Source organism: Pan troglodytes, chromosome 9 (assembly GCF_028858775.2).
Source record: "Pan troglodytes isolate AG18354 chromosome 9, NHGRI_mPanTro3-v2.0_pri, whole genome shotgun sequence".
NCBI classification, from domain to species: Eukaryota; Metazoa; Chordata; class Mammalia; order Primates; family Hominidae; genus Pan; species Pan troglodytes.
In genome coordinates, this window is record NC_072407.2 from 113,492,212 (window position 1) to 113,519,718 (window position 27,507).

Genomic DNA, 27,507 nt, shown 5'->3' on the forward strand with positions numbered 1-27,507 from the left:
TGCAACTTTTAGTGGGAGTGATTAGTAAATGCACTTACACTTTAAATCCAGCTTGTTTCCTAAGATTTAAAGGATTCAGAATTTTAAAATCACAGAAAGTGTACACATGGGCACGTATCCGCCCAGTTCAGGCCTCTAGCTCCCAAGGGCTAGGCTTTCAGGCGTGAATTCTCCAGCGCAACGTTCTCAGAACTTCCACCTAGCAGGTGCTGTCCCTGGCAATCTGGTTTGGAAGTGGGGATTGGGGCAATGGGGCTGAGGAATTTAAAGTTTATTTAGCTATCTTTTTGGGGGGAGGGGAGAGGATGTGGCAGCCCACTGAGGATATAAGAAGCTAAAGTACTCCCCCACTGACTCCGACAGGACACAACCCAAAGTTGACGTTTTGACTCTCCCATATCCAAGATTTGGACTGGTCCTAAAACCTGATCACCGCAGGGGTGGGCTTCCGACGGCCCCCACGCGCGTGGCGGATCCCAACACCTACCTAGGAAACCGAGGGCTGCCGGCAGGGGCTGATACCAACTTGGCGGTTCTCGGAGGGGCGGGGCAGGGGCGGGGCGGGGGGAGGGGAGAGGACGCTTGCAGAAGCGTCCTCAGTTGCCATGGAAACGGGACCCAGCGAAGAACTTAGCGGCCGAAAAGAGTCCCAGGAAATGTGCCCCCCGGGATTACTGGTATTTGCTGGCTCCTCGGAACAAGATGCCAACTTGGCTAAGCAGTTCTGGATCTCGGCGTCGATGTATCCCCCTAGCGAATCTCAGCTGGTGCTGCGCAGAGACAGCAGTCAGCGTCTGCCGGTGGCGCGGCCCAGGAGGAGCAGAGGGTCTGGTGAGTAGAATAGCGGCCTCCTGTCAGTCATATCTGCCTCCACCGTAACCGGCCTGCAGGTACCAGAGCCCTTTCCAGGAGAAACTGCAATGGTATATACAAATAGTTATAAGTACATACAAATGCATGTATAAATATTTCCTGAACCCTTCCAGCAACCCTTCCACCCGAAAAGGATCAGTGGTATATATGTTACATCTAAAAACATATAAGTTTCCCTTAAATTATGGCATCTATTTGGTAAACAGTATAGAATAATCTGAGGAAATGCTATGTGTTGGCTGAAAGGATAGTTTACATAGTTTAATTCAAACATGAAAAGCCCTGGAGAAAGATGAAGGTGGAGTCAACATTACCAATGAACTTCCTGGACCTGTGAGCCCTTAGTGAGGCCTAGGATGTGGAAACTGTTATGCAATTGTTATAGTATAAAAAATTCAAACGCCTTTAATGTTGTTGACTTTTCCAATGATTTCTTTACTTCCCTTTTGTATTTTTTAGAAAACAGTCACTCCTCGCAGTCTTTTCACCTTGCGAGTAACAGTAAGTACCAAGTTTTATGCCTTTCAACATTCTGACTCCTAGGTTCATCAGAAAATAGACAATAAGTACAAGGGTACTACTTTACACTGTGGTATAACTTTCTGAATTGAACACCTAAGTCCCTGCTCAGGGACCACCCTGGTTATCCAGAGGACAATGCCTAAATTCCTTTAACAGTTTGAACAGGAATGTAGAAATTGGAATCTCTGATCCTGCAGATATGCTCTCTTTTGAGACTTTTTCTTGTCTCTGGACTCGAGCTTACTCATCATCTAAAGAGATTAGAGGTTCCCTGCAGCCATAGCTAATTAACTCAGTCTCCAGTTGTTTGCAAATCTGGTTTGTAAAGTTCCAATACACCACATGTATTTTTGTTTACCTTCCTACTCTATGTATTCCCTTTCAACCCATGTCCAATTTTATATCAATTTTAGTATAAAATCATAATAAAATTATTTCAGATTGAATTTGACTTTATTCCCTCTAGAAAATAGAGACATCTTTGCCGAAGCCCTAAAGATACAGGAATCTGAGGAGAAAGTAAAGTATCTCCAAAAGGTAGGCCAATATTTCAGAAGGTCATCTGATCATCATTAAATTTCTAAATAATCTTGATTTTTTAAACACATGTATATTTAAAAATCTGCTACTTCTAGTGCATCAGCTTGAGCAAATTAAGGAAACCTTTATTAGAATTTTAATTGAAAATTTAAAAATTCTATTCAACATTGGCTATTATCAATCTCAGCAAAAGTCCAAGAATGTATAGGAACAACAGAACCAGAGAGAAATAGAAAGAGGTAGAGTCACACACTTTCCATCCAGTAAGGTCCCCAACCATATACAGTGTTCTAAGAACAGAAATAGCATAAGAGGCCAGGTGCAGTAGTACACACCTACAATCCCAATGCTTTGGGAGACCTAGGCAGGAGGATCCCTTGAGGCCAGGAATTCAAGACCAGCCTGGGCTACATAGTAAGACCTCTAACTCTACAAAAAAAAAATTTTTTTTAATTTGCCAGGCCTGCTGGTGCATACCTGTAGTCTGAGCTACTTGGGAGGCTGAGGCAGAAGGATCCTCTGAGTCCAGAAATTCAAGGCTGCAATGAGCTATGATCTCACCACTGCACTTCAGCCTGGGCAGCAGAGTGAGACACAGTCTTAAAAAAAAATCATAAGAACAGGAAAAATCAAATAGAATTAATTGTCTTAATAGGTCAAAATTAAATAATCAGAGGAATGAGTCTGTCATCTAGACCTGTTTTGACTAAAAGCTGGAATTAAACACATTGGTGTAGTCAAATCAGCTGAGCACAGTTCTCTTTCTGGCAACATCCTTTGTTTGCTTTTCATGATACAGGCATGGCCTTTAACTCAGCAATTAATACAGTGATTTATAGAAACATTTAGTTTGATTAATGTATAAATTATACTCCTGTAACTGTTCCTATACTGTAAAAACAAAAATAGAGGATTCATTTTGGCTGAATATCTTTAATCATTGGACATATTGGCAAACTCTGACAGACTTATCGGGAATTCTACATAAATTACAAAACAATGCATTTGAGTTTGTTTATCACATTAATTCACTTTGTGGACTACTGGTGCTTCCCTCAAACAAATTAGGTAATTAGAAATAGCCAGCATTTTATTCTCTCTTTAGAATATTATGTACTGTATATTTATATCCAGACTTTTTAGGGAGGGGGAAAGCCTAATTTTCAGTGAATTAAAAATCATTAAAAGTCAACTTCAGTGCTTTCGGAATTTAATTTTCATTTTATTTCATTTTAGGAAAGGATTAGAAATAAAAGGTTAAAGACAAACTATTATAAATTTCTATCAGCTTTTGTCAAACAATAAGACAATATGATGTGAATTACCAGTGGAGGTTATGCTGATAGACTGTTAGGCTAATAATCTTAGAACTGGATTCCTTGTCTTGGCTCCTTCTATGAACTCATCTTAATTACTAAATTCCACAGATATTTATTGAGAACCTGCAAGTACTATACTAGCTGCTGGGGATCCAAAGATAAGATGTGATCCCTTATCTCAAGGAGTTTACAATCCAGTGGAGGAGACAGCCAATTAAAGTCAATAATTATTATATATTATAATATCATGATAGATATATGCACATAATACTATGAGAACACATTGAGGGACATCAAAATCAAGTGTAACAAATCAAGAAAGCTTCCCAAAGGTGCTGGGTTTTAAAGGATTTATAGTTTGTTAGACAAAGAATATGCAAAGCAATCCCTCACAATGTATTAGTTGTCTTCCTAAAATCCAAATATGATTATACTAGCCCTCCTGCTTTTTTTTTTCCCCATGGCTGCCCATTTCCTTTACAAGATCAAGGCCAAATTCCTTAGCATGTTCGAATTCCTTTCCAATCCAGCCCTAACCTGTCTTCTCCTATCACTCTCCCCACTTTCTCCTATGCTCTCACCCCAACTCTGTATAGTTGGATCTCAACCATGCAGGCCAAGGAACACTATTTACACCTTCACATATATGCTTGCAAAGTGATGAACAGGAAAAGTATATTTTTGTTATACCTAAACATGCATAGTATCTGCCAAGTTGTTCATTAAGACTAGTGGTCCTGCACTGCAATATAGAAGATGATTCCAATTGTTGACAGTAGAAGACAAGAGGCCTACAAAACAGTAAGGCAGTGGGAAAGAAAGAGAAGTTACTGAAACTGTGCCTTCTTAGTATATGGGGAAACTTAGCACTATCTAGTACAATTCAATTTGAACAATGCCAAAATACAAAAGGGCAACCAAAAGAATCCTGAAATAACTGAATTGTCTTATAGATATAGTGAGATAACATAATTTAGTGTTCATAACAACCAATTATTGAATGTATATTAGGTACTGTACACTAAACTAAGCAATTGACATACATCAACTCATATACTCCTTAAAATAGCCCATTATGATTATCACCATTTGGCCAAACAAGGCCTAAAATGATTTTCCAAAGTCCCCACAACTGGTAAGTGGCAGAGCAGATTCAAAGCCTGCAATCCTAACTCCAAAGTCCATGAAATTAATCCCATAATAGATTTGTTGTATCATAATGATTGCTGACTATGGCATTGTTCAAGTATGCTGCCAAATATTCTAAAATTCAAAACTATGGTATGAATACAAATGTGAGAAGCACTATTTCCAGCTCTGGAACTATAAGCTGGTTCTCCATTCTGCAGTGCACTTTCATGTATCTGCCTGAAATGCTCTTCCCCATTTACCTTCAAGGCCTAACTCAAATGCCAGCTTCTGTGAAGCCTTCTCAGGGGTTACCCAGAGACTAGCAGAATGAATAGATCTCTTCTCTGTGCTCCCACGGCAAGCCACATATCCTTTCTCATAGTATTTGTACAGTCTCTGATGTGTATTGTAGGTAATTGTGTATGTTTCTCTCTTTCCTGCTAGATTACAGGCACCATAGTGTAGTAGATTTTGGAGACAACAAGATGGGTTTGGAAGCCTAACTCTGCCACTTACTATTTGTGTGACCTTGAGCAAGTGGTTTAACTCCTGGGATGCTCAGCTTCCTCATATATAAAAAGAGAAATGATTTTTTTTAATATCCTCCTCATAGAGTGATGTAAGGTATGTGAAGTGCCTGGCCACAGTTTACCCTCAACAAATGCACTCTATAAAGGCAGGGGTCATGTTTTATTTGCTTAACCTAGTGCCTTTTTGGTTATTGAAACTCAATCAATCTTTGTTTATTGAATAAATAAATGCATAATTAAATGAATTAAAGAGTAAATGAAGGCCCTATATATTGATATTTCAATTTTGTTTAGCTTTTCCACATAGACTCATCTGGCAAATTTTTCTAGGCTGATAATCTTTACTAGAATACTCCCAAAATCTAATCTGTTAGCACATCACCTCTCCCTAGTTCTGCTTTATCTCATGGGTTATGGATATAATGGGAGGAAACGTAACTCCCTGTAATTATTGAAACAGAATCTGGTTTTGGATACCACTTTTTTTCCTAAATCGATAATGTTGTCTCTGCATTGCTGCCACCACCATTCTAGAATTTTTAGCTTGATGTTAGAAAATAGATGAGGGGAGGGTATCTTTTTAACTAACGAAGCATTTACAATGATCTATTTAAGAGAATCTTCTACATGTTTTGAACATATACATTGATAAGTAAATTCCAGGTATAATTTTCATCTTAAATTGGAAAAAACATTACCCATAAATTCTCTTTAAGGTTTATTCTTCCACTTTCTCCTTAAAATTAATGAAAATCTAGAAATTAATTTCTCTCTGAAAGCACCTTTTTAACTCTCTCTCCTCAACGGATATTGATTTTTCAGTTGTTACAGTTTTTTGCACTTGAATATTATTCTCCATTTTGGAATATTTTCCAGGTATACATTATAACAAATGCTTTTGGTTAGTGATCAAAATGCTGTTAATCACAACTGCTATTTCTGTAATGGATATCCATGGCAGGAAATCAAAAACAATTGAGCCTGTCAAGATTAAATGGCTTGCTCTGTCCATAAAGGAAACCTCACAGCCCTACACTGGACCATCATTCCTCCTTTGAGAGTCGTAAAGTAGTCTGAAAATATTATAATAAGTGGATAGTCAGCTAATTCTTTGAAATCATAAAACTAATTTGCTTTTTAGTTTTGCCACCTTTAAGAAAGCTCTTCAGCTGATTATCCCTTTATGAAAAGAATTATAAATAATTCATTTGCTGGGAGAAGGAAGAAGAGGTCAGAGCAGTATTTGAAGGCATATATGTAAATGACAGATTTGGAAATGATCTGTATTCAAAGTTTTAACATGAATGAATATAAACCAAAGGTTTTTACAGGGAAAATATGCAATCTGCAGAACAATATCTCAGGTATGCTCCTTATTTGGGTATGGGTTTTTAATCTGTTCTATTACACATTCTGTACAACCAGTAATGTCCATAGTATAAGTCTTCCTCAAAAGTTTGTTATATGGCACTTCCTTGAACCAGAAGCAAGTCATGCTACAATGAGAACATTACAGTAGTCCTCCTTCCATGATTTCACTTTCCTTGGTTTCAGCTACCTGCAGTCAACCATGATTCAAAAATATTAAATAAAAAATTCTTGAAATAAATAATTCACAAGTTTTAAATTGCTCGCCATTCCAAGAGTGTGATGAAATCTTGTGCCATCCCACTTGGGATATGAATCATCCCTCAGTCCAGTGGATCCATGCTGTAGACACTACATGCCTGTTAGTGACTTAGTAGCCGAGAGAGAGATCGCATTCACATAACTTTTATTACAGTACATTGTTATGTGCTCTATTTCATTATTAGTTATTGTTAATCTCTTACTGTCTCTAATTTACAAATTAAACTTTATCATAGGTAGTATATATAAGGGAAAACATAGTATATCTAGGATTCGGTAGCTTCCGCAGTTGCAGGCAACCATTGAGGGTCTTGGAACCCCATCTACCAACATTGCCCTTTAAATGAAATTCATGCTGCAGCCATTTTGAACCACTTGTGGTTCCAAGAACCCAACAAGGTGTTTCATTTTTCTGTGACATTGAACCTACAGTTTCTTCTGCCTGGAAATGCCTTTCTCCCATTTCTTCCCATTTAGCTAATACCTACTTGTATTGAAATGCAGTCTGTATTCTCAGAAGAAAAAAAAAACCTTAGAACTTCAAAAGGTTGTATTTTTAGACACTGAGTCATGAAAGTGGAAAACTTTTTAACATTATCAACTGTTGGATTATCACTTTCAAAGTAGTGAAAGGGATACTTTGAATCATTATAAGTCAACTTCAGAGAACCAAAGCAAAAATGTAGGGAATTTCCTCAGTGTCATTGCCAAGATGCTCAGATAAAAGAAAATCCTCTTTTGTGTCAAAATGATAGGGATTGGCTTCTGAGACAAACCTAAAATTTCCCAGTAAGTGTTACCTGGCTTTTAATTTTGCTTTCTCACCCTAATATGATATTTATGAAATTCCTTTCCTCCATAAAAGGAATACCAATAGGAAGTAGTGGATTTCCCCTTCACCAATAAAAGTTGTTTAGTCATTTAAATTCTTGTTCTTCTCTTCCTAATTTGTCAAAGCATTCAAGTGGAAGAGTCATAAAAACAGACTGTGCATTTATGGTAACAAGCAAATATTTTGATAGCAAATGATAATTAAAAGATTATATTAATATACATATGTTTTATGCTTTTATATCATCCATAAGTACCACTTTGTTTTCAAAAGTTATTCAATGTTGGGGAACATTTTCAGTTGACAGATGAGGTTCCCCTCTAAATCTTCTTTAGTAACATCTACAGTCTGTAAAATCATAATTGGGAGAGGAATGAGATTTGGGATCAAATAGCTGAATTCGGCTACTCTGGGCACACTGCCTACGGGGTAGCCCTGCTCTGCAAAGAGTAGGAAAAAAAAAATGCTGAATTCATTTGTCCCATACAGACCCAGCCTCAGAGTTCCATAGGGACATTCTCCAAATGCATCTCTTCCTCTTTTTTCCAGAGATCTGTGTATTATATCTTCTATACATTTCACCTTAAGAACAAAATGAAAACACTTTAAACGCTGAGATAATATTGGGCAAGGATCCACATTCATTATCTGCTTATAAAACATAATTAAATGAAACTATTAGATGCAAAATGAAGCAAAAAAGGATCATGTACATTTTTCCTTTTTAAAATTAATGCAGAACTATCAATTTGGTTCCAGTTACATGAATCCTTATTGTTCAAATTAGTAAACACTTTATAAGCAGCAGGGCAAATCAAATCGGGTTTATTGAAGAACTGGAATGATTCTGTGGATCAGGTAACTCAGAGAATAACCATGGCACATCTGAAATTAAAGCCATTATCCACCTTTGTACTTTGCCTCTATCTAACGCAAGATGAAAACGTTCTTAGGCAATTATATCAGAGCCAGATAATAAATGAGTGATGTATCTATATTTACTTCATTTTGTCATTTTCTGTGATAATGTATTCTAGTCACATAAAGTGTGGTCAAGAAAGCCTCAGAGCCTGACGATACAGTCATTTGTCTAGTTGACTCTTCCCAAGCCACTTGGGCAGTTCCCAAGCCACTGTATTGGCAATATAGTAGATCCTCATAATTCATGGATTCCTTATGTGCAAATTTGCCTACTAGCTATAGTTTATTTACAACCCCAAAATCAACATCCGTGGCACTTGCATGTTCATTTGCAGACATGCGGAAAGTGGTTAAAAAAAAAAAAAAATTGAGGCTGGGCAGGCCAAGGCGGGCGGATCACCTAAGGTCGGGAATTCAAGACCAGGCTGACCAACATGGTGAAACCCCGTCTCTACTAAAAATACAAAATTAGCTGGGCGTGGTGGTGCATGCCTGTAATCCCAGCTACTCGGGAGGCTAAAACAGGAGAATCGCTTGAGCCTGGGAGGCGGAGGTTGCGGTGAGCCAACATGGCGCCATTTAGCCTGGGCAACAAGAGCGAGACTCTGTCTCAAAAAAAAATTGAGTTGTTCAACACACACGTTCACAGCTGAGATTGAACAAGATGATGTTTTGCCTCTGTGTTTCACTCTCATAACTCCAAACAAGAGTCTTTTTGTCATTTCATGCTAAGTGTTCACTTTTTTTTTTTTTTTTTTTTTTGGTGACTTTGCTGTTTAAAACGGCCTTAAAGTGCTAATGTTCCTAAGTGCAAGAAGGTTGTGATGTGCCCTATGGATAAAATATATGTATTAGATAAGCTTTATTCAGGCATGAGTTAGAGTGCTATTACCATGAGTTTCATATTGATAAATCAGCAGTATATTTTAAGGTGTCTTTAAACAGAAACACACATAAAACAAGGTTATGTATTGTTCTATTGATGAAACATTATGACCAGCGGCTGGCAGGAACCTAGGAGCAATGGTTTAGTATTCACTGATTCAGTGTTTGCGGTGACATTCTAGAACATAACTATGACAATGAGAATCAACTGTACTCCTAAAACTGGTTGAATCACAGTTTAACATACCAAGACTTTCACTATCTGCCTTCTGCCATACCTCCCCAGCCTCATCTACCCACCATTACCCTTAAGTGCAATTCATATTACAGCCGTTTTGAACCACTTGTAGTTCCAAGAACCCACCAAGGTGTTCTGTGACATTAAACCTACAGTTTCTTCTGCCTGAAAATGCCTTTCTCTCATTTCTTCCCATTTAGCTAATAACTACATTTAGCTGTTTACAGTCCAATAGTCATACTCAAGCCTTTTCTCACCCTCACATATCTCCTAGTCTGATATAAATGCCTCTTTCTTTAATTCTCTAGGACCCTGGGCATCCCCCTGTCATCATCCTTGAAATACAGTACTGTGGTGTCATTGCTCTGTTTCTCCTGTAGGTTCCAAGTTTCTTAAGGTGAAGGACCATGGCTTTTTTGACATTATAATCACAGAGCCTTACAAATAGGTGATCTCCTGACATACCAAATAAGTGTTATGAAAGAATAAGCGGATTATCTAACTTGTCTGGACCAAATTCTGCATGATAGCCCAGTTCCTTGAGCTAGATGTCATATAAAGTATTCATTTAATAGGAAAACTTGCAAGAATAGCATTAAGACCCAGAGGCCTCACAGACTCATAGGTGCTGAACAGACATGTAGTCAGTTGAGCAAGAGGATGTGGGAGCAACAGAAAAGAGTGGAAGTACATTTTGCTCTGTAGTCACAGAAGAAAGTCACAGTAGATGAGCAGAGCATTGCATGTTCTCCAAAGGAAGTGATTCCAGAAAAATTTGATAGACGTTCAAAAACATTATGCCAAGGTTTAACAGCATGTAAGAGAAACCCTGCCATGGGCATTGGAATGTAGGGTCAGGAGTGGAAAATAAAGCAGAACCCCTCTCCCAGAGAATCTGGAATGCTAGACAAGAAATTGAGACTAGGAATTGGACACAGGGGACAAGATAATATTCCGTATACTAGAACTTTGGTACCAAAGAGAGGCTTGGCCAAAAAAAGAAGGAAAGAAAGCAAAGTCCTAGAAGTATATACCCTTCCCCCAACTGCAATCACATTGCTAAATGCTTGTGTCATTCCTTACTGCCATATGTAGAAAACCCAGAAAGTTTAGAACCATCAATATAGGAGACAAATTGACCTATGATTATTTTGACTTTCTTGGCCAGGTCAAAAAAATATTCAAAAATCAATTTACAAATAGTTGATTTTATTGTTGATATAAACTTTCATGAACAGCTTTTTAAAGAAAATGTGCATATTTTCTTTTTCTTTTCTTTTTTTTTAGACAAGGTCTCACTCTGTCACCCAGAATGAAGTGCAGTGGCATGATCACGGCTCACTGCAGCCTCAACTTTCTTGGATTCAGGTGATTCTCCCACCTCAGCCTCAGCCTCCAAAGTTTCTGGGACTACAGGTGCACACCATCACATCCAGCTACATTTTTTGTATTTTTTGTAGAGGCAGGGTTTTGCCATGTTGCCCAGGCTGGTCTTGAACTCTTGAGCTCAAGCGATTTGCCCACCTCGGCCTCCCAAAGTGCTGGGATTACAGGCATGAGCCACCACACAGGACAGGAAAATGTGCATATTTTCATTGTAACAGTAATTTAGCAATTTGTTTTTTTAAAAAAGAAAAACCCTATAAGTTATTTAGGATAGTGTATCTAAACTTTGAAACTTTCATTATAAAGGACACATTTTTTAGAGCACTGAATAACTAAAAATATAAAAGATAGTTCTTAACTGTGGTTATGTTTTATATACTATCTTTGCATTCTCTGGAGTTTCTGGTCATAAATGCTGCCAATAGATAAAATAGCTGGTAGTATAAGTATAGACATTAGTCTGTATGTGTGAGGTTGGATTGGACGTTGTTTAGGTTTTACTCCAGACATGTGGGCGCCCTGCACTGAAATCATGGAGCCAAGCTGAACTCTACAGAATGTTGGCCAGAAGCAACTGAAAACTCTGTAGGCTTCAGAAGAAATCTAGGCAAGTTAGAGGTCAACACTGAAAAGGCAATGTCAAGTTCAGGCAAGAAGGGCCAAGCAAAGCCATAAACAGTAAGATGAATCATGGGCCCAAAAGATGGGAGAATTTTTTTTGGAAGAATTGTGCAAGATTCATTCAACAAATATTTATTGAGCACTTCTATGTGCCTGGCATTGTGCTAGGCACTGGCATACAATGATGAACAATGACAACAAAACATGTTTTAACCTATTTCCCATTTAGAAAAAAGAAGTGCAGCTCACTGCCAGCACAGTGTTCTTGGGGCAAATGGGAAATGGGTCAAAGACACGAACTCTGCCCTTATATGAAATTTGGAGTCTAATCAGGGAGATAAATATTTCTGAAAGAATTACAGTGATGTTAGGATAATTTAATAGGGTGGTATTGATCCAATCAAGGGAATCAGGGAGGATTTCTACAAAGATTAACCAGACTGAGATTTGAAGGAAGAGCGGGCATTAACTAGGTCAGAAGGAGGTGGTGGAGGGAACATTGGAAGAGCATTCCAGACAGCGAAAACAGCATGTGCAAAGACCCTGTTCTGGGAACAGGCACCGCACATGTCAAAAGCTCAATGGCCAATGTGGTAATGTGGGAGGAAGGTTAGGCTCCAGTAAGAACAGTAAGAAGCTACTGAAGGGTTTAAATTGGGGAATGAGAATATCACATTTGCTTGAGAAAGATCAGCAGACTGTAATATGGAGAATGTATTGAAAGTGGCCAGAGCAGAAGTGGAAAAACCAGACTGGAGGCCATCACAAAACTTCAGTCAGGAGGTGATGCGATGTGAATTAGGATCATGCAGGTAGATGAGAAAGACCAGATAGATTGAAGGGATAGTTAGGAAGTAAAATAACTAGTATTTAGGGTTATATACTGGATATGGGAGGTGAGGTACAGCAAAGTATCAAAGATAACTCAGTTTTCTGGCCGCTTGCCTAACAGGATGGGTAGTGTCATTCTCTGAAACAGGAAACATTAGATGAAGATCAGGTTTGGGGGTTTTGTGGGGGAGGGGCTACAAGTTTAGTTTAGACTTACCTAGTTTGAGATGCTTTTGAGAAAAGCAGGTGAACTGTCAGATAGGCCTGTGAATATATGGGCTAGAAACTCAAAGAAGAAGTATGAGCCAGAGATGAAGTTTGAGGTCATCTGTGTGGGGAATCCCTAAACTCTCCTTCTTAAGTCATTATGGGCAGAACAGGAAAGACATATCTGAAAGATGAGGTCAGTATCATTCACCCACTCATCATAGCTGTATAACCAGCAACAATGAAAATCTTCAAGACTCAGTAGTCTTTGCTAAGGAAAAGCTTTGATAATTATTGCAAACTGAATCATCAATAACATATAATTCAATCATATAGAGTTACCCTCAATATATGTATACTTTGTTGAATTTTAAAATGCAGTGCTCATTTTATGCTCATATTTTCTCAATATTAAAATACAAACCTCACTTATTACTTTTTTAAAATAAGTGCCTTTTAAAGCAATATTAAAGCAGTTTTTTAAATCACTTGTACTTCTGCTCTGCATGCATTTTGTGTGTGCATGCATGTACGTTCTTCAGGCAATTATTATTGGTAAAATATATGTAACAGATCTAAGAAAATGTATGTAACAGAACCAAGAAAATACACATTTTTTTCTTCCTCACAACAGATAAATTCATACTTGATTGAAATATGCATTTAAGAAAAATTGTATTGACTCCCTCTTATATAATGACTAATTTTTTTTCTCATTTTAGTAAGTTGTTATTTTTCAAATGAAAAGTGTATATGTCAGACCTAGGAGTTGAGCCAAGATCAAGCAATTTCCAGGAGGTATAGAAAGGTGCTTAGATCTGCATCTTTTTCCTGCAAGTCAGCATTCTTCCTTTCTCTGATTAATAATCCTGTAACATCTTCGATCCACTCCCATAGATTACTATAGTTAGGTCTATCTTTTAAAATCAGATTATACTGGGGAAAGCCTTCTCACTGATTATTCAGCCTGTCTTTTAAAGTGCATAGTAGATAATTTGAGGTCCAACAGTTCTGTATCTTATTATTAGAGTAGATACAAATTTCCTATATGGTAGTTGTAGAATCAACATAGCAGATTTCAGTTAATAGGCACAGGGAATGGTAGTAAATTCATAGAGTAAATTCATAGTTGAAGCATTCTGTTATCAAAATCAGCAAGCCAAGGTGCATACTGCTTTTTGAAACCAGGCCCAAATATGAGATGTTTTAAAATGATAAATCAATAAAAACCTTAAGTCAATCATAATTCTCACCTTCCTAATGATTGCATTTGTAACATAAAAATGAAATGGAACCCACTGAGGAGTGAGATTCTTGCAGAATGTGAACTGAAATTCCCTAGTACACCTATAGACAGTTAACTCTCAATCACTGGGATAGAATTAAAAATTAAGGCTAGGTATGGTGGCTCATGCCTGCAATCCCAGCACTTCAGGAGGCTGACCCAAAGTGGGAGACTGGCTTGAGCCCAGGAGTTCAAGACCAGCCTAGGCAACACAGGGAGACCTCATCTCTACCAAAAAAAAAAAAAAAATTGTTTTTTAATTAACTAAGTGTGGTGGCATGTGCCTGTGGTCCCAACTACTCGGGAGGCTGAGGTGGGAGGATTGCTTGAGCCCAGGGGGCAGGAGGTGGAGGTGGCAGTGAGCCCTGATGGTGCCACTGCACTTCCACCTGAGTGGCAGAGCAAGACCCTGTCTCAAAACAAAGAAAATTAAATTCTGGAGGCTCAAGGAAATAAAAATCAGATAATGTTCTCAATTTCTGTTAAACCATAGAACCTTGGCTCTGCCTAGGTAATATTCTGAATTTGGAATGTAATTCCCATTTTACAATTACTTTATAATTTAAAATCCTTGCATAAATATTTCGTTTACACTACGATCTTAGAAAGCTCCTCAGTTTATAAATACCACTATAATTCAACTATCTTTACCCTTTAGCCACATCTTGCAAAGAGCCACATGATACCTTCAAATAAGTAAATTAACTATGATCAAGGCTGAGCTCAAGCTGGATTAGCTCCACCTGCTATATTCTGATAAGCATGCATTTTCTACAAGAATAAGAATGTTTCTGTGAGAGCAGAGACTATATTTTTCTTCTTCAGCATGGTTGATGCTAACTCATTTTTAGAGTAAAGATTGAATGAAGAAACCATTCTGTCACTCTGTGTGTGTGTGTGTGTGTGTGTGTGTGTGTGTGTGTGTGTTTGAAGTCTGTGTGTGTTTGAAGTCTGTGTGTTTGAAGTGTGGCAAAAGAAGCACAGGAAATGACATCCAACAGAACTGGAAATGAGTTTGAATCTTTGGCTCTGCCAGTTACTAGTTAGTTAAGTGACCCTGATAAAAGTTGTTCATTTTTACGTGGTTTAGTTTCTTCTACCTGTAAAGAGGTAATAATAACAATGCCCACTTCACTGTGCTATAAAGATAAAATGAGATAACCTATAAGGAACTCACACAAGGCCCGATATCTAGTAGTTACTCAGTGAAAGTTTGTTTTTATCTTCTCTGCTTCCCCCTCTTCCTTTTTTTTCCAAACCCATGATTGAAAAGTAAAATTTTAGCAGGTTCAAAATAAGCATTAGCATTAAATGGAAATGCTTTGACTAAAATGGTAACTCTCAAAGGATGATGACTAGATTACTAAAGGCATGATCACTCAAGTATCCACATCCTGATTAAAAGACACAAGATTGGCTTGCTCATAGTGTTAAAATGAGACTTATATTATTTTCCCTTAATCTTTTTCTTTTTTTTTAAGACAGAGTCTCACTCTGTCGCCAGGCTGGAGTGCAGTGGTGCAATCTCGGCTCACTGCAACCTCCGCCTCCTGGGTTCAAGCGATTCTCCTGCCTCAGCCTCTCGAGTTGCTGGGACTGCAGGCGTGCACCACCACACCCAGCTAATTTTTGTATTTTTAGTAGAGACAGGGTTTCACCATGTTGGCCAGGATGGTCTCGATCTCCTGACCTTGTTATCCACCCACCTCAGCCTCCTGAAGTGCTGGGATTTCAGGCATGAGCCAACGCACCCAGCCCCCTTAATCATATCTTTAGTTATTGCCTGCAAAAAGAAAAATTACCACTGAAGCTATATTTTGAAATTTCAAACACAGAGCAGAAATGTGTGGGCAAAGTTAATTAAACCTTTGCAGATAAATAAAAAGTAATTACATTTATCATAATGCCTCCCTCTACAAGTATAGATTCAGAGGTGAACATCATAATGATTCTGAAAGTCTAGAAGTGGTCTCAACTAGAACCCCATCAAAAATCAACTGGGAAAGGAATTTTCAACCATATACTGGCTTTACAACACTTGTCGGAAACCTATGAAAAGGCTAAATTACTGAAGCTGAGGCACTATTGGAAGCGATGAATAATACAGTGACTATACCCAAGTTAACCCAAGACAAACCCAATTGATTAGCCAATGGTAACTGAAATTAGTTGAGGTGATAAAGATGGTCCTACTCTGCATAAGCCTATAGGTTTTTTGCCCATTTACTTTTTGTGTTTGATAGATAAATTGGCCTATCTGTTATTTCTTAAATTCTTTTGGTAAGTTTTTTTTCTCTAGGAAATTGCTCATTTCATCTATGTTCAAATTTACTGGTGCAAAAGACTCATAGTGTTTTTAACACCTTTTTTATCTCTGCTGTAGCTCCAGTTATTACCTCTTTTCATTTCTAATTATTTGTATCTTTTTTCATAAGTAATTATGCCAAAGTATTATCTATTTTAATAGTCTTTTCAAAAAACCAACATTTAGCTTTATTGTCCCCCATCATATTTTCATTTTCTAGTTATCCATAGTTGATTTTTATTACTTCTTCCTTCAACTTTGGGTTAGTTCTTTTCCTTTCAACTTCCTTCTCTTTTCACTTTAACTTTCCACTTTCTTTCCTAATATACAAATTTAAAGCTATAAATATACCTCAATGTTCTATTTTAGCTTCATCTCATAAGCTATATAGTATTTTCATTATTATTCCATTTTAAATATTTTACATTTCTATTCAGATTTCTAATTTGTCCTATCAATTATTTAAAAGTATGCTTTTTAATTTCCAGTGTATGAGGTCTTTTTATGTTAACTGTTTTTATTTCTAACTTCATTATATTGAGGTAAAAAATATAGTGCCTATCTTCTACTAAATCAAGCTTAAACAGAAGTATCTTTATGTCAAGGTTCTCAACATTCCATTAACCTATCCTACCCTTCATCTTTCTAGTCCTCAAAGCACACACCTTGCTTCAGTCAAGCAAGGCTTATCACCATCATTAAGCATCTTTAAGCTCATTCCTACTTCCATGTCTCCATTTATTTTTAAGTGGACTGCTATCTTCTTTTTATCCCTGTGTATAATTTTTTAAATAATTTCAATTGGTATTTTAGATTCAGGGGGTACATATGCAGGCTTGTTACATGGGAATATTGTGTGATGTGGGTATGAATGATCCTGTCACCCAGGTAGTGTGCATAGTACCCAATAGGTAGTTTTTCAGCCCTTGTGCCCCTCCCTTCCTAACCCCTCTAGTAGTCCTCAGTGCTTATTGCTCCCATCTTTATGTCCATGTGCACCCAATGCTTAGCTCCCACTTATAAGTGAGAACATGTGGCATTTGGTTTTCTGTTCCTGCTTTATTTCACTTAGGATAATGGCCTCCAGCTGCATCCATGTTGCTGCAATGGACATGCTTTTGATCCTTTCTGTGGTTGTATAGTATTCCATAGTGTATATGTACCACATTTTCATTATCCAGTCCACTGTTGATGAGGACCTAGCTTGATTCCATGTCTTTTGTGCATAATGTTTGTGTTATAATCATTTTAAGCTAGCCCACAGCTTCTTTAGCTGCCTTTCTCCTTTTGATGAATTATTTTTAAGTCCATAGATTATTTATTTTGGAGCTTCTTTAAGGGTCTTCTGAAATTTTTACATGTTTAAAATATTAAAACTTATATTAATATGTTAGATTTAGCAGTTGGATTTATATAAACATCATTTCCTTTGTGTATTTTTTCACATTTTCTGATGTCTATACCATGTACATCTATTGCACTTATAGTCAATGGAAAGAATTTTAAATGTTTTTAAATTCCATTTGAGTTAAAACATTTCCCTCAATACTTCTTAGTCTGTCTTCTTAATGTTTTTTTATCTCCAAATATCTGCTCATCTCCCTACATAATATTTTTGAGAACTAACTGCATGCACTAAATATATTTTGTGTGCATTGCATCTTACTCACATTCTTATTTAATCCTGAGAATAATTCTGTTGAAAGCACTATGATTGCCCTCATTTTACAGATGAGGAAGCTGAAGCTATAATGTGACTTTTTCAAGGTCACACATCTAAACTATAGTATAAGGGTTTGAACTCAGGTCCATCTGACAGTGAAGCCAAGGGGCTTAACTACTATCCCATACTGATTTCAAGAGTTCTTTGATTCTCTGTGCGTTGAGATGATTGCCAAGTATCTAAGCAAAGAACTGATCCTGGAATCAATTCAATATTCTTGTAAGACATTTTTTAAATTATATTCAGTAATTCAGCTTTCATACTATGGTAATCAAGAGAAAATTTCTTCTGGCTACGTAGACAGATAATCAGAGAAAAACACTACCTCATTTTTTTTTTTTTTTTTTTTTTTTGAGATGGAGTCTCACTCTGTCACCCAGGCTGGAGTGCACTGGCACGATATTGGCTCCCTGCAACCTCTGCCTCCCGGGTTCAAGCAATTCTTCTGCGTCAGCCTCCTGAGTAGCTGGGACTACAGGCAAGCACCACCATGCCCAGCTAATTTTTGTATTTTTAGCAGAGACGGGGTTTCACCATATTGGCCAGGATGGTCTCGAACTCCTGACCTCATGATCCTCTTGCCTCAGCCTCCCAAATGCTGAGATTACAGGCATGAGCCACCGCACCTGGCCCCTCGTGTTATTTTTGATGAATGTTTCAGCCCAAAAATTTCAATCATAATCCACGAAAGAAATGCAGTTTGTATATGGGAACCAGGTCTTGAGAAGAAAGGACCTTTCTTCTAAAGTCTAGTGTTTATTAAGAGCTTTTTTTATCATTGAATATTAACTGAAAAGAAAGTTGATAACACACCAGAAAATTCGTGGTCAGAAGAATTTGCACTGCGTATTTAATAACAAATCATACCTTTAACATCTCTCCTTGTTTCTCCTTTCCTCCCTCAAACTGTATTCACCAACTGACCCATAGGTCAGAGGTTGAATCGTAAGAATTCCTTCATGCCTATAGACAAAAAGCAGACAATCTGTCCTCTTTTTTCTTACTCTTTTCAAGATTTTAAAAGCACTGAAAGAAAAATTTTCTAATAATAATAGTGTTATAATAACTACCATTTATTAAATGTTCACCATCTGTCATGCATTTCATTAAGTAATTTTTATCTCCAATTTTCACAACAACCTTCCTCACAGATTAGAAATCCACAACTGGGATTGTGGATTCTTTGGTTTACCCAAGATCACAAAGCTCTAACTTACAGGTCAGTGATTACTGCATAGTTGCGGTGGGGAAAGGAGGAACCAGGCGGGAGAGTTAAGCTAGAACTTGCCATTCAACACACAGCGGAACTGGGATTCAAACCAAATGTATTTGACTCTACTAATACATATTGCCACTCAAGTCATTTGGCTCTGAAAAGCCAAAAAGAGAGAACCAGACAATTTAACTCTTGAGGTGACATTAAAATTCATTAACCATCTATGACACATTAAATGTATATGTTATATCACATCCTAATTTTCTGGAATCAGTTTTCTTTCACAATTTATTTTTTCAGGAATAGTATAAATATAAATCATAAATAAAAATATAAATATAAGTCAATAGTCAATGGTCAAAGATGTTATAAAGATAAATTCTGACCCCCTTGTATTAACAATTAATTGAATAATTATAAAGTCTTATAAAATTCCATTAATAAGCCCAACCAAAACACTATAATTAGAAATGAAAATTTTTTGTTGATATGAAATTAAGAAGTAAGTTATGCTTCCTTACTAATAATATAAGTTATAAGGATCTTCTCTTACCAGTGAATTGTATTTAGCTTTCCTGGCAGAGATTTCCTAGAATATTCCACAATGTTTTTGTTTAGATGACACAATTGTTTACACTAGTTTTGTTATTTATTTCCAGGAAACATGTCCAGGAGGCAGAAATCAGATCATATTTGAAATATTTGTTTCTAGTGCATTATGTGATATGTGATATTTAAAGGCACCAAAGTCCTTTATAATAAAAAATAACTTGAAGTCAAGGAAAAAAATGAATGCATATATTTGTTATTCTACTATTATTTTTGAATCTTGTAACTAAATATTTGTCTTTTTATATGAGAAGCACAGGACAATATAACTGGTCCATGATTTCCCAATAGTTACACAGAAAAATTCATAGAATTTTGTTCATAGGGGATTTTTAAAACTAAATTTACCCACTGTTTAATTTCACTTTCCAAAACTTTTTATTTTTTGCTTAGGCCAATAACTGTGGATTACACAGTACAATGATTGCATTCATACATCATGACTCAATCAATTCAATTCAACAAAAATCCATTGAGTATCACATACAAAGCACTGCTAAGCTCTAAGGAAGGATAAAGAGATGAGTAAGATTCTGAAAGAGACATGGTGGCAACTAAGAGACAAAGCAGGAACAGTAAGATCAATACCATAATAAAGGTATAAAGTGCTATGTAATCACAGTATGAGAGCAATTAATACTGATTGAATACACGTGTAATGGAAAAGTTGGAAAAGAAACTAACATTGAATACCTGCATTGAAAATATCCCAGGTCTTTAAGGACATTATTTTATTCAATCTATGCAAGTTGACAGATATTGTGAAACAGTTTTCAAATGTACTCTGAATTTTTTTCTTTCAGTGACTGTGATATATGATGCCTAAAGCTCAAGTAAAACATAGAAATCCTATCTCAAAATAAATAAAATTAAAACTTTGTAGGCTTATAAAAGGCAAGATTCATACCACTTAAACAGAACGATGCAAAGCCAAGGCACCCAGTTCACCAGCCAAGACACTGATTACAGCTGCCCAGCGTGGGCCCCTTCTCTGTGTGTCTTGATGAATCATGCCTGAGGTTTCTAGCTTCTCTAGCAGATGAGCCATCAGGACTGGGGAACCACCCTGAGAAGTACTTAGCCACCCAGCAGCTTCTGGGGCTTTGCACACGCTGTTTCCTCTGCCTTAAAAGCTTTCTTCCCCATCTTGTCTCCAACATTATCTGACAACTACCACTTTCAGGTCTAAAGCATGGACATCACCTCCCCTGGGACATCTTCTGAGTCCCCACCCCTACTCCACACACACACCTTTGTCTTAATTAAGGGTCCTTGATCTTCAGTTCGTTCATCGTACCCTATATTAACCCCACATAGCACACTTGAAACTATTGTCTTCTGCTACATAAGTCTGCAGTCACCTTACAGGCAGAAACTGTGTTATGTTCAGCCACTAACACATAATGTTACATCATAGGCGCTTATTATGGGTTGAAATACGCCCCCCCACATGCAAAAATTACATTGACGTTCTAACCAGCAGTACCTCAGAATGTGACCTTATTTGGAAACAGGGTCTTTGCAGATGAAATTAGTTAAGATGAGGCCACAGTGGAGTAGGTTGTGCACCTAATCCAGTCTGGAGTCCTCCTGACAATTGCCACGTGAAGACAGACACACAGAGAGAATGCCATGTGACAACAAAGGCAAAGATTGCGGTTACGCAAACCAAGGAATGCCACAGCTTGTCAGCAAACCACCAGAAACTAGAAAGAAGCAAAGAAACCCTATAGGTTTCAGAGGGAGCACGGCCCTACCAATACCTTGATTTCGGACTTCTAGTTTCCGGAACTGTGAGACAATAAATATTGTTTTAAGCCACGCAGTGTGTGGTACTTTGTTACAGCAGCCCTAGGAAGGTACTCAATAAATTTAGATAGATGACAGAATCTGCACCTGGCTATGACAAATCTGTGTCTATTCTCACTTCTTATTTCTTTCTTGCAGCTTGATCTAAACAGAATTTATGTGATTTTATCTGGCCATTTGAAGTTACAAGTTTTATTTGTTAGATGCTAGATTATCAGGATTTCCTTTTTTTCTCAAATACACCAGATGTGATTTTCCACCTGGCTATCTCCAAAACTTAATATAGATGAATTCTGTGAAAAAAATGGAACCTATATTTGCCTATTTTTATAGTTTATATATTGATAAATCTTCATGCCTGCACTAAGTTAGTTTTTTGCACTTAGGAAAACTTACCTGAGAATGTGCAGGTCTCAATATCTAAGCTAGAAATAGGAGAGACGAAAGAATAAGGCTTTGTTGCCCTGTGCAAGCGGCATGCTGTTTGAGCTTGCTAATCCTGCTTCTTGCCACCATTAGTGGCAATTTAGTGTGATGGTCAATAGCTTGAACTTTGTTGCTAAATGGAGCTAGGATCAAATCCGGTTCTGCCACTTAATAGCTTGGGTAAGTTATTTAACCTTACTAAGCTTCAGTTTCCTCAGCTATACAGTGGAGTAATAGTAGTGTCAAACTTCTGAGTTATTATAAGAAAATAATGACATAATGTCTATAAAGCTGTTAGCATAGCTCATGTGGTAAGGTCTTAATAAATATTAGTTTTTTTTAAAGTTAGTTTTTATTAGGTGGGGAAAAAAACCCTGTATTTAGGATCAATTATGTAAAGCAGCATTTTATTATTTTACAATAAAATGTTACAGCATTTTAATATTTTACAAAAGCATTTTGTAAAGCAGCATTGTCTTGAATAAAAACAGGATTTTGGCACAAACAAAAATGTATAAATATATCTTAGGAAAAAATATTTTAAAATTCTGCCAATACAAGATGAAAATGAAAGAATTCTACCTTTCGTAGGCGTAAGTCTTTATTATTGAATCGAGACACCCACTTTTTTCTTTCTTTAAACAGGCTAAAACAAGAGAAGAGATTCTCCAGCTCTTAAGAAAACAAAGAGAAGAAAGGATCTCGGTGAGACCAATAGTGAGGCATTTGGATAATCTATCTGAGTGGATGAATTGTGGCAAATTTTGCAGAGGTTTTATAGATTGAACCCTTAAATCTAGCTAGCTATAGTCCAGAGCCATTGATATACCAGAGTGGGGCAAGGTATAGACATTAGATAATTTGGCAACCCTTGATCAATCAAAGCTATCTCCAGAGTTTGCAGCCCTCCTGGCATAAGAAATGAGGTATTATTGTCAGTGGAGTTTACTGTTCACATATTATAAAGCTGTAAGATATTAACATGGGCTATTTCAGTGCTAATATTTGTTTACAATGATTGAGCTTGCCTAGATCATACAAAAACAAATGTTAAATGAAGAGAAACAAACCTAATAAAAATAGTAATAGTATCATGTAAACTTGTGGATGCACAAAACAAACACTCCTGAATAAACCCCAAACTCTCTAATGTGCAACATTTCTGACCGACCCCACAGTTTCCAGATTTAAGAAGCTAGTCTTTATAAACTCTGTGATGATTTTACCTCAGCTTTTTTTCAAATGAGTAAATTCCAATCAGTGCAAGAAGTAAAATTTTACCTTTTTGATTTTTGTTTTGTTTTGTTTCAGAAAGAACTGATTTCCCTTCCGTATAAACCAAAAGCCAAAGAACACAAAGCAAAGTAAGTTTACCTATGTCAAAAATATTCTCTCACCTTTCAACTTACTGTGTAGGGAAGCATTTCTTTTTTCTTACTTTGCCACTTACCCTTAAATCTTCTAGAAACCCACCCGTGTATTACAGATTTCTTGCCTTGAATAAACTTTCTTCTCCGCACAGCTATTAAAGCCTGTGTACGAACTTGTCTGTCTGTGGAATATGCAAGCATAAGTTAGTGCAAAATGGAAAGCAGCTCAGCCTTGAAGCTCTGTGCACATTCTCTGTCCCTCTCTTCTCACCCTGGGCTATATAATCACCCACCATCATGCCCTCCTGACTCCACTGTCCCCTATCCACGCCTGGCCCACTTCTTTAGTGAATCAGCACGTGTTTGTGGCTCACCAGCTCTGAGTGGGCTAAGGTTGCTAAAACTAAGTTCATGTAGCAAACTCTCAATGATAAGGGAGTAGCCTTATCTCTGGAATAATGTTAGAGCAGGACTAGGAACAGTTTAACAGTCTAGAAGAGTTTAAAGGAAATAAGTAAGCAACAGTTAATCACTAACGCACCCCTAATAAGAAATCTGTCCGTTTTTGTATTATGACTAAAAACCAATGTGGCCAACTCAACATTAATATGACAAATATTTATTTTCATACCACATTCTGGGAGAAACAGAAAGTGATAGAATTTTGATTTTTCTCTCATTGGTATTGAGGCTAACTGCCTTTAATGCTATCAAAGTAACACCCTTAAAGAAGAAAGAATATGTCTACACTAATTTTGTAAACTTCTGGAAAAAAAAAATAGAAAGATCATTTAATCACCTAGCTATATTATCTACACTATGCTCAGCAACCTAATTTCTCGCTTTTTAGCCAGACGATTTGACTTAGCTTCCACAGATGAAGCAAAACTAGCCCAATCAAGAGTGACTTAATGATACCAATAGTGGATGAAGACTGCTACTTAAATAGCATCAATAGATACGTCTGGGTGCCTTAGATTTCTGCATGTATTTTTACAGAACATTCTTGCTACTACCCATGCTGACTCACCTAATAATAAAACATTTCCCGGCTTGGACAGTTAATTCTCTTAATAATTTAAATGCTTACTTAATTCCTTTTGTAAACTAACTTTGTCCTACATCCTGAAGTCTTGAATTTCATTCTATTCTGTTGTGATTATCTTCCTACTATTAACTTCTTCTAGCTACTCTTTTTTTTTTTTGAGAAGGAGTGTTGCTCTGTCACCTAGGCTGGAGTGCAGTGGCGCGATCTCAGCTCACTGCAACCTCTGCCACCCAGGTTCAAGCAATTCTCCTGCCTCAGCCTCCCGAGTAGCTGGGATTACATGCGCCCACGACCATGCCCAGCTAATTTTTGTAGTTTTAGTAGATACAGGGTTTCACCATCTTGGCCAAGCTGGTCTTGAACTCCTGCTCATGATCCACCCATCTCAGCTTCCCAAAGTGCTGGGATTACAGGCGTGAGCCACCATGCCTGGCCTCTAGTTACTCTTTGTACATTCTTTGGGCAACTAATCATGCATTACTCTGTGCCCATATTTTATAATTATTTAACTCTTATTATTGCTTTCATTATTTAACTTTTCTCATATTTTTTGTATTGTCTGTAACTATACTGTAAGCTCCATGAGGAATTGGGTCACCCAAAGTGCCAGCATACTGCTTACATGTTGGACTTCAGAAAATATTTATAACAAAAAGTTTAGTTGAAAAATATCATGTAATTCAGTGTTAGCCAATTTAGAAAGTGATGTTTGCATACTATACATTAATTTATAAACTTTAAAAACTATTCTATTAGACACAATTGTAAAATAACTCCCCTACATACACAGACTCCCCCTTACCATTCCTCCTTCAACAGGTCTTCTTAGTATAATCCAGGTCCCCTTCTGTTAGAAAGAAGGAACCGGAAAATGTGTTCATAGTAAGGTTTTAGTAGCAATATGTTTATTATCCATCCCAGAATATTTGCATTTTAAAAGAAGTCTGAATAAATAAAATAATGGGTAAACCAAAGAAATCAATTACCAATGATGAAATCTCAGGAGTCTGACTCTAGAATAAACAAAACACATTTAGGGTAGGAGGGCTCCTGTACCTCCAAACTACACTTCACAATATCATAACCACTTCTCTCACATACAAGTTTATACTTGGTTGCAAAACCCAACACATAGAATCTACAACAGTGAATTTTTACTGGGAGAATTTTCAAAAGTTGTTTTCATGCTACATCATGTTCACAATGGCGGAGCTCTGTGTATTGGAACTGACTGATATTACTACCAACAGGAAAGTGGTATCAGAGTCAGATAAAGAGGACCAAGAAGAAGTCAAAGCTTTGGACTAATTTGCTTGACACATGGCAGAGGATGGCTCACTTATACCTTCACTTTGGAAACAACCTTCTCTTAGATCAGGATCATTGAGATCACTGGCAACATTATAGTAGACAAAGAAATACAAGTTAAATACGCAGATTTCCAGGAATTTTACCAGTTAGTGAGTACTGGTGTTAAAATAAAGAAATAAAGGTTAAATATGCAGGCTTCTATGAATTCTACCAGCTATTGAATATTTGTGTCTATTTACTTACTGGGTACTACTGTTTGACACCACAACATACATCTCTTTCATCTTACCACATTCTCAAACTCCTATTTATCTTGTTTTCATTTGAAGCGTATTTCCAGAATTTCTATGCTAGATCTATATTATGAATATCAGGTAAGCAAGAAACAGGGGCTTTGCGTGTCTTAACTTGTAGACCACCAGTAAAAACAATCAGGAAATAGGAATGAAAGGGCAGTTTTGAAAACTTCAAGCCTACTTGCTTTAATAAGAAAACCACTTAGCAAAATTTGGTTTGTTCCATTTCTGAAACATGTCTGAAGTCAGAAGTGAGTTGCTTCTACCTCTGTGAATAACTGGCTCCACGTGCCTATGTTTTACACACATACATAAACCCAGTGCCAGCCCCCCTCACTTTCATTCCCTTTGCTATGTAATGGAAAAGAAAAGATTAAGGATTTGTCCCTTCTGCACTGTCCAAATGGCAGTCCTACTCAGGGTTAGATGCTCTTCCCCATCCCTCCTTCGAGAGATCTTAATATAATCCAGGCCCCCTTCTGTCAGAAAGAAAGAACTGGAAAGTGTGTTTATAGTAAAGCTTTAGTAGCAATATGTTTATTATCCACCCAGGAATAGTTGCATTTTAAAAGAAGGCTGAATAAAAGGAACAATGGGTAATCCAAGGAAATCAGTTACCAATGATGAAATCTCAGGAGTCTGACTCTTGGGTAAGCAACATATATTTAGGGTAAGAGGGCTACCCAGAGTTTGCAGCTCTATTTAGGACCACCATTTCCATCACTACTGGCCTCCACTTGGAACTCTTGGACATAGCTTTCATAAGACACAGCCCCCATCCACTGTGCCAACAGAAGACTGGGTGGCCCACTGGTCAGAGCGTAATCACAAGGACACATCAGGCTGCAAGGGAGGCTGGAAATTGTCTTTAGAAAATGGGGAGGGGGCTTCTGTCTAATTAAAATTCAGGGATTCTATAGCCAAAAGAAGTGGAGAATGGATATTAGGGGACAATGACAAGATTCTGGCACAACACTATTTGAAGAAAAATGTTTGGAACAAAAGGAAGGTAGTCAGGCCTAGGAAAGGAAAATTTTGAAAGTTATAAATTGGCAGCCCCATCCTAGCACCAGCAAGAATAAAAGGTATCCTGTCTGGTTGATGTATCTGTCTGCCTGGCAGGTAGGTCTTCGTTGTGAAGATGGACACAGCAGGCTATCAAAGCCTAAACTATTAAATCATATAACTAATTCCTTTCATTCTGATTCCATGCTGATAAATCTTTTTTGCCCAGAGGGAGAATATGTGTTCAACAGGCCAATGCAAGCATTAGTTTACCTGACAATTCTATTTCTCAATGTGTAAATATAGTAGTCTCTTAGATTGGGTTTGAACATGTTAAACTAGGAATTGGACCCTGGACCAAGGTAATTTTACCAAGAAAAATTCTACGTTGTGGACTTTCTTGGCAACCAGCCTTCCCCTAGTGATACCTCCCTACATTGCCAAGTGTAATGGTTAGCTATTGCTGCAACAATGCTGCATAACAAAGGGGTCTAAAACAACATTTATTATTGCTCACACATCTGCAGTTTTGTGTGATCTAGTTTGGCTGACCTAGGCTTAGCCAGAGAGCTCTGCTTCAAGCTACAGCACCTAGAGCAGCTCTGTCTCTTACTGCAAGTGTGTCAATTGCCTGTGGTA

At 37.3% G+C, this 27,507-nt stretch overlaps 1 protein-coding gene across 2 annotated transcripts; it reads left to right on the forward strand.

The window, feature by feature from the left end:
• Nucleotides 1–431: 431 nt before the first annotated feature.
• HOATZ (HOATZ cilia and flagella associated protein) lies at nt 432–25,772 on the forward strand. 2 transcript variants are annotated; one of them, XM_016921971.3, is made up of 7 exons: nt 578–831; nt 1,333–1,374; nt 1,862–1,932; nt 10,708–10,788; nt 22,484–22,543; nt 23,150–23,202; nt 25,507–25,772. In XM_016921971.3, the coding sequence occupies exons 1-7, from the start codon at nt 606–608 to the stop codon at nt 25,562–25,564; spliced, it is 591 nt and encodes a 196-aa protein (XP_016777460.3). In that variant the 5' UTR covers nt 578–605; the 3' UTR covers nt 25,565–25,772. The 2 variants fall into 2 exon arrangements, with proteins under 2 accessions (XP_001143554.4, XP_016777460.3); XM_001143554.8 differs by lacking the exon at nt 10,708–10,788 and having other exon boundaries at nt 432–831.
• Nucleotides 25,773–27,507: the final 1,735 nt, after the last annotated feature.